General features: G+C 45.9%; 1 protein-coding gene across 1 annotated transcript; it reads left to right on the top strand.

The window, feature by feature from the left end:
• Positions 1-731: 731 nt before the first annotated feature.
• On the top strand, positions 732-7317 carry EIF1B (eukaryotic translation initiation factor 1B). The gene is made up of 4 exons (XM_083468656.1): positions 732-1034; positions 4933-5096; positions 5998-6099; positions 6944-7317. Exons 1-4 carry the CDS (start codon positions 1004-1006, stop codon positions 6986-6988), a joined length of 342 nt encoding a protein of 113 aa, XP_083324782.1. The 5' UTR covers positions 732-1003; the 3' UTR covers positions 6989-7317.
• The last annotated feature ends 575 nt before the right edge of the window (positions 7318-7892 follow it).

Genomic DNA, 7892 nt, shown 5'->3' with positions numbered 1-7892 from the left:
TCCAGAGGGTGGCGACATGGGGAAAGGCCTTTTCTGCAGTGGCCCTGTGTGTGGAATGCTCTCCCCAGGGAGGTTCACCTGGTGCTTTCACTATATATTTTTAGGCTCCGGGTGAAAACATTCCTCTTTGACCAGACCTTGAGCTGATTAACATCTTATACCCCTTTTTAATATGTTTGGGGGAGTGGGAAAATTGTGCTGTTTTTGTTTTTATTATGTATTTTATGTTTCCATCTTGTGAACTGCCCCTGAGATCTATGGATGGAGGGCACTATGATGATAATTTATTATTATTATTATTATTATTATTATTATTATTATTATTATTATTATTATCATCATCATCATTATTATCGATAATTTTTTATATATAAAATAATTTATAAAATAATTTTTATATAATTTAATTTATAATATGTATAATTTATAATATAATTTATATAAAATATAGAATGTATAACACATCAATTTATAATCATCATCATCCGCAACACGCGTTTGCACACGTCCTGACGTGACATTCGACGGCAAGCACACACAAAAAAAGGCGGTTGGGAGGAGGCGGAGAGCGCCAGAACAAAAACAAAACCCTTTCCCGCCATGCCCGCCGGGAGTTGTAGTCCCTCCTGCGAGCTCCCTCGATCTCTCCTTTGGCGGAGAGGACTCCGTTTCCCGGCATTCCGCGCGGGGCGGGGGGCCGAATCCCACTGCAATCACGTGCCCCGCGCTTGGGCGAAGGAGAGGCTCCGGGCGAGCGGGCGGCCATTTTGTGAGCGAACGTCGCCGTTAGATCAGCTGCTGCTGCTGCTGCCGCCTCTGCTTCTCCTCTGTCCCGCCGCGTCCGCTCTGCCTGCCTTCCTCGCCGGCTGCTTGCCTCCCTCCCTCCCTCTCTTCTCTCTCTCTTTCTCGGCCCCCGCTTCCTCTCGCTGCTGAACCTGAGGGAGCCCCGGGCCAACGCAGCCGCGGCCTTTTCCCCCCGAGCAGCGCCCAGCCACAGAATCGCATGTCCACTATCCAGAACCTCCAATCCTTCGGTAAGAAGCGGCGGCCCCCGCGCAGCTAGCGCAGGATCGGACGGGGACTGGCGCAAAGGCCCGGCAGCGAAGACGCCCCACCTCCGCCCCGGGCTCCCTCGGTCTTGGTGGAGGGAAATGGGGCTCGGGGGTGCCCTTCGCAGGTGTCCGTTATCCTGGCAGCAAACGGGGGGGGGTCCTCTCTTGCCTCCGGCCCCCCCCTTGCCATCTTCTCCCCCCCCCCCACGGCAAAGCCTTTGCATCCCTTTGCGCAGCACCCAGGAGGTTGAGATAAATGGGTGCATGGATGGAGCGCGCAAGATTTTTGGGGGGTCCCAGCAGAGACACCTCTTTTCCTACGCTGCGCCCAGTCCATTTTGTTAAGCTGCAAGGGTTTGCTGCGGAAGATGCCCCGGTTGGCACGGGGCTTGGCATCTTCTTGCCCCTGGTCTGACAAAGGGAAGGTGAGCTGTGCCAGCCTTTGCCCCTCTGCGCTTGCCCCCACACCCTTCACCCTCTCTCTTTCACGCAGAGTTGATTCCTTGCTATGGGGCCGGGACACGTCTGCTTGACCCCTGCTATCTTAAAATGTTGGGTGTTCAGTGGCTTAAAAGTGCCTTCAAGGAGGCCTGTGTTTTGTGGATGGGAGGGCCAGAGTTCTTCCCACCAGATGTCAAAGAGGAAAACAACCACCGGACTTCTTGAAGACATCTGGAGGCTTTTAATGTTTGACAGACTGTTGTATTTTAATATTTTGTTGGAAGCTGCCCAGAGTGGCTGGAGAAACCCAGCCAGATGGGCAGAGTATAAATAATAAATTATTATTATTATTATTATTCATTATGGTATCTTTTTAACAGGTTTTTACAGTGTTCTGCTAGTTGGTCGTTGTTTTGCTAACTGGGACTTTCAGTGTAGCTTGTGGGTTCCCCCAAACTTGGGTCGCCAGCTGTTTTTGGACTACAGTTCCCATCATCCCTGACCACCGGACCTGCTAGCTAAGGATGATGGGAGTTGTAGTCCAGAAACAGCTGGAGACTCAGCTTTTGGAAACACTGGGCTAGGTTAAACCACTTTATTAACCTTGGTCCATATTGTATAGTCTGCTGTTAAGACTTTGTTTGCTGATGTCTTCACCAGTAAACTCCTGCTCCTGTAACTGATATATTTGTGACAAATCAGTTACGCCCTCTATATAGTGCAACACCCTCTATATTGCTAGCTAGCCTAGTGCACAAGACCTTACCCACTCACTCACCCGATCCAGCTATTTCCATTTGTTATTACTGTGTTGACCAAATTTGCTTTGTAGCCTACTGTAGACCCTTCCACATTAGTATTGCCAGTTGTTGACATAAAGCTGTACTAACAGCGTATTTAAGAACTGGGATAAAATGCAACCTCCTGGCCAGCAAGGGTGGGGTTAGTGGAGTAGTAGCAAGTCTTGCATCCTCAGCTCTTCTGCTTGCCCTGCCAGGGTTGAAGCTGGGGCAGGGAACCCTTGTTGGTAATGGGAAGAGGCCCAAACTGGGTCTGTTGCTGTCACATGATGGCAGAAGGGCCAACTCTGGATCCAGTGGATTTTGTACCAGCAAGCTCTTCTCTTGTTTCTTTTTCTTTTAGGGAGGTGTGTGTTCTGCTAGCTATCAACAGCAGGAATGTAACACCAGTGGTAGCTTCCACCAACTTGACTTGCTGTTTGAGTGACACATTAGGGTGCCCCTTGCTCCTGGGACTTCCTCACCTGCAGCAGAGTTTCGTTGCCAGCAGAAGGACTGGGCAGAGGGACCCCTTTGCCTCAAGGAACCCCCTGCCCCCCTCCCCAGCATTGCGGTTCAGGAATTTGGCTTATTCTACCCACTTGACATCTTGCAAGCTGTCTGGGCAGCTGAGATCACCAGCCCTGCAGTTCATTCCTCAGTGCTATAATAACTGAGAAACTTTCCCTCTCCTTTCGTTTGCTAACTTAATACTTGTATTTTGGAGGGGTGGGCGGGGGGAGAGCTGCCTTGTCACATGTTCTTTCTTGAGGGATCAATGACTCTGTGCCTATTTGACATTATTCTCCTGAGGAGCATTCAGTCAAGTGATCCCCCCCCTCTCCAGTCTAGGCTTAGGGGGTGGGGAACCTGCCCCCCCCCCGATGTTGATGGATTACAGCGCCCATCATCCCAGGTCATGCTGGACAAGCTAATGAGAGATGGGAGTCCAGCAACATTTCCCCCCACCCCCTGGCCTAGGCAAAGCTTTTGTACCTCAGTCTCCATTTTCTCCTACCAGTCTTGAGGTGAATTTCTCCTCTATCCAGGGAATTTATCAGGGAATTGTATTTTGTGATATTCCTTTTTCTATGCAAAGAGCCTTCATTTTATCATCTTTGTCATAGCCATCAGTTCTAAAATTGCACTCCTTGATTTGTACTGAACACAGATACATCCACCTTGCCACGAATAAACTCCCTGATCTGTTGAAAACAGCTTTTTGAAGACGTTTTCATTCGTAGAGGTTTATGCCTGAATTGGATAGGACTTTAGAATTTGTCAATTGGTAAAGGAGGGAAAGGTGGAAAATTGATAATGGTTTTTCAGTGCGGCTCCACTTGGACTTTCAGTTGGGGAATGACAAGTAGCTATGAAGGAGTGCAGATTTTGTAGGCTTGGTCTCTGCAGCTAAGGGAGCAGTGGAAGATTCTTTAAGCTAAAATTGTGCCGTATTCTCCCATAATCCACTTTCTGCTTCACAGAACACAGCACCATTTTAAGGAGTTCACGGAGGTAGTCAACCTTTGTCTAAGCTCTGACTGCAGGGAGGGAGGTCATATGACTCGTTGCTCCTCATTCAGAATAAAAACACGAAAGACAATAAGGTGCTCCAGCCCTCCCTACAGCCAGAAGTGTGTCACAGGCTTGTAGCCTCTCAGAACTAGCCTTGGACTTTGTGAACAAGTTGTTGTAACTTTTGCAGTGACGCAGAAGTAGCCTGGTGGGAGTTGGAGCCAACGATGCTCATGCAATATGATTTGAATGCTAGGGCCATTTGGAATTCTCTGCCTTCCCTCATTGTACAGCTTGTACCCAGTGTTTATATTGGACTTGCCCTTGCCTCCCCTTGTTAACTTGCCAAAGCATTACCTCTAGGTTCATTGTGCAGCTGCAGGGGGGCTCCTATGTGTCAATGGGTAAGCCCAACAGGCCTCTCCAGTGCCTGGTGTGAACCGACAGTGTACCTTGGAAGTGGCCCCAGAATCTCCCCTCTACAATGCACAGGAGTTGCATGGCAGACTGCTGTGGAAGGAGTTCTTTGAAGGTAGATTGACCTTTTCCTCATCCGGGTAGCTGGTTGGCCTAAAAGCAGGGAACTGATCTTCCTCAGATTGAGCCTCAAACAAGGCATAGGTGGAAAAGAGCTTCTGTTTTAGTAGCAGGCAAGCAGTGAAACATTGTTTGGAGGAATTGGTGGGTTTGGGAGCACTAGCGGACAAAGGCTAAAATAAAAACCTTGTCACTACCAGGGTGCCTAATGGAATATCAGACTACTTATGGTTGCTGGTATGTTTTTCTCCCCACAGTTAGTAGTCTGTCCTGAATACATTTGTCTTAGAGTATTCCTGGTTAGTGTTTGAGCAAGTTCTCAAGGTGAGATGAAGACTGGGTTAGTCTGTAGTAGAGAATGAGAAAAAGGGTCCAGGTATGGGCCTTAGAGAGCAGACAACACCCACAGATATGCAGAAATTACCATATGTGACAATATATCACGATCATGTTTGTATTGACATGGTAAAGAATTGCTTCTGCCTGGATTAAGTAGTTTAGAATACTAAGAAGTATGTTTTATCTACCATTTGGAAAAGACATTCAAAATACGTAGTAACTTGAAGGTTTGCATCGGACTAACTCATGTGGACTTTTCACCCCTCCAGACCCCTTTGCTGATGCAACTAAGGGTGACGACTTACTCCCGGCAGGGACTGAAGACTACATTCATATAAGGATCCAGCAACGAAACGGCAGAAAGACACTAACTACTGTTCAGGGAATTGCAGATGACTATGACAAAAAGAAGCTTGTGAAAGCCTTCAAAAAGGTAGCACTGTTCTTCTCCTAGGTCCTGAAGTTTTTGTGCTTGAAAGAGAAATGCATGTAAATTAACAATTTCCAGTGGGGAAGTGAAAGATCAAATGCTGCGACAGGCGTGTTAAATGTTCTGGTTGAGACAGCTTTCCAGTATAAGACCATTTCAGATGTTGAATGCACTGACAGGAGCAGCCAGTCTTAACTGAAAAAAATTTAATGTTTGAGCAGTGTGCTGGTCAATTTAGTTGCAATAACCAGCTTTCATGCTCTTTTCTACAATTGTCACTGTCTAGGAATGGATCCAGACCCTTTAAAATGACTTAAAAGCCACATAAGGAGATATATTGCTGCAAAAGGTAACCAGAAAGTTGTTCCGGGAACGAATAGCTCAGTACCGTGTTGCCTGTTTTTGACAATGCCAATTGTGTTGCGGAGGAGGAATTGATATTTTTACATCGAGTTCTATTTTGAATATTTAGTTCTATATTTCTAGAACAGTAGTAAAAAAAAGTGGGGAGACAAGCCTGGAGCAAAGAGGAAAAACCCTGGGAGGTGATACGGGAAGATATCTGAGGTTGGGTGTGGAGTGGAGCAAAACATAGTGTACTCATCTAGTTTGTGGTGGTCAGGTTGTAGGGGGAAATGTGAAGTTGGGCCAGGACATTGATTTGACTCCTGCAGTTGATTGAGGCATTGCTGAGCTCTGCAATTCTAAGCTCCAAGCATCTAGGAACTTCGGCCAAAATCCATCACTAGAAAAGCATATATCTCATTTGCTAGCAAAACCTTTGGAGCATGTCTTCTGAAGGGGGAAAAAAATAACCAAAATAATGGATTTTGGTTCTCTTCTGAAAGTGATCTAAACATAATTTGCAACTGGGTTTTTAAAAGCATTAAACCTTTCTTTGTAGAAATTTGCCTGTAATGGTACTGTGATTGAGCATCCTGAATACGGGGAAGTGATCCAGTTGCAAGGGGATCAGAGGAAGAACATTTGCCAATTCCTCCTAGAGGTCAGTCAGCCCAGGCTGCTTGCTCAAATGTTAAAATGCACTCGGAAGCCTATTTAAGCGAGACTCTTTTGACTCTGAATGTAACATAACATGGCAGGGTTGAGTGAGTCACTACCCCTAGCTGTGAGCCATATTGCTGCCTGGACTAAAAGGGGTGAGCTGAGTCATACTGGCGGCAAGGGGGGGAGGAGTGCAACAGGCCTGACTTCGGCAGTCGGAGATGTATATTTGAGCATCTGGATTTTATCACAAGAAATTAATTAATTACATAAGGCACTGCTTGGCACTTCTCTGAATGTAACCTAAAAGAATGGCTGCTGTAGATCCTCTTGTACCATGGGGGGAGCACTGGTCCAGGGGGCAGATGTGTTCTTCCAGGCTTCTCTCTTCAGCCCTCGGGACTCTCCCAAGGCCAAACTCACTCCCTGGGTCCATGCCCCGTACTAGGAGTTCCTCCACTCCCTCCTTGAGTGCTTTAGCCTGCCTGAAACGAGTCCTTGAACAGTAATAATTCTTCATTGGATAGAATGTGTGTGTCTGATTTTCCCCCACCCATGGCTCTCATGTAGCCAACTATAACAGAGGTAAGATTCGCCTCCATTGGTCCACTCATTTTTGTTTCTGGCTTGCAACCCATAGACAGTTGCACACCAGGAAGATGGCACACCTCAGACTGAAAAGAGTCCCTCTCCCCCCCCCCCCATTGTACATTGGTACAGTTTCATCTGTATGTTAACTCTTTCTCCATCTGCCTTGGGATTGACAAGTGTGTAACTTCATTTTTGTGTTGGACTTTCAGGTTCTAACTGCTGCGGGCTTACTGCCATCTCCTTCTCTTCTGCAGGTTGGCATTGTCAAGGAGGAGCAGCTGAAAGTTCATGGCTTCTGAAATGTGTGTGTTTACATGAAGAACTTCTGCAGGTTTTGTTCTTGCCCAAGCTGGCTACTCTGTGAAAAATGATTCTTTGCAGTCGATGGACTTCCCATTCAAAATCTTATTTGCTTTTGCATGACTACAGAAAACATATGGAGTGTAGGCTAGAAACACATAAGAAAACTGCAGTAAGATGGTAACACGAGATCCTTGAGAATTTTAACACATTTCCAATGGAAATGTTCTACTGCTGATAGTTCAGTGTTTTACTTTTCACCTGATTTAAATGTTGTATTAAAACCATGTGTGTTGCAGCTTAAATAAAAACGTCTCTTATCTTAAAACTCCTGATTGCTTTGGATGCATTAAACAAGAGCCTTCAGTGAATCATAAGCATGTTAGTAGCTTCTTGGCTATCTGGTAAACTAAGTAAAATCTGAGAAGAAAACAGCCAACACAAACACATTTAAATATACTTCGACTGTAAGCGTTGCCAAAGATTACATAACAGACTGTATTGGGTAAAAATGTAGTTTATCATCCTTAATCCTGGCCTCTGGCAGTGGAAATTCTGTTGAATGTTTTTGTAGTAGTGTCAGCTGCTGCTGCTTTATCAGGGAGATACTCCTTCCTAGCTTCAGGTTAGGAGAATCATACGTGTTATGAAGAATTCGGTGCTTGAATGCTGAGAATTAACAAGGATTCTTGGAGAGCCTACAGTATACTGTGGAATTCCAGATCATATTCAAATAGCTTCTGGAGAATCAACTGCTGATATCTCTCTAAACCTGTCATATAGGCCTTACCTGAACTTGGAAGACACAAAACATAAGTTCTCATGAATGTATAAGTTGGTGAGCTTGAATTCATGCTGAAGTAAGTGCTGGTGCTCTATCTAACCACTTTTGCAAACTATAAA

The sequence above is a fragment of the Podarcis liolepis genome, assembly GCF_965112155.1.
Source record: "Podarcis liolepis genome assembly, chromosome: 12".
Classification (NCBI taxonomy): domain Eukaryota; kingdom Metazoa; phylum Chordata; class Lepidosauria; order Squamata; family Lacertidae; genus Podarcis; species Podarcis liolepis.
This window is presented reverse-complemented; position numbering and strand designations above follow the sequence as displayed.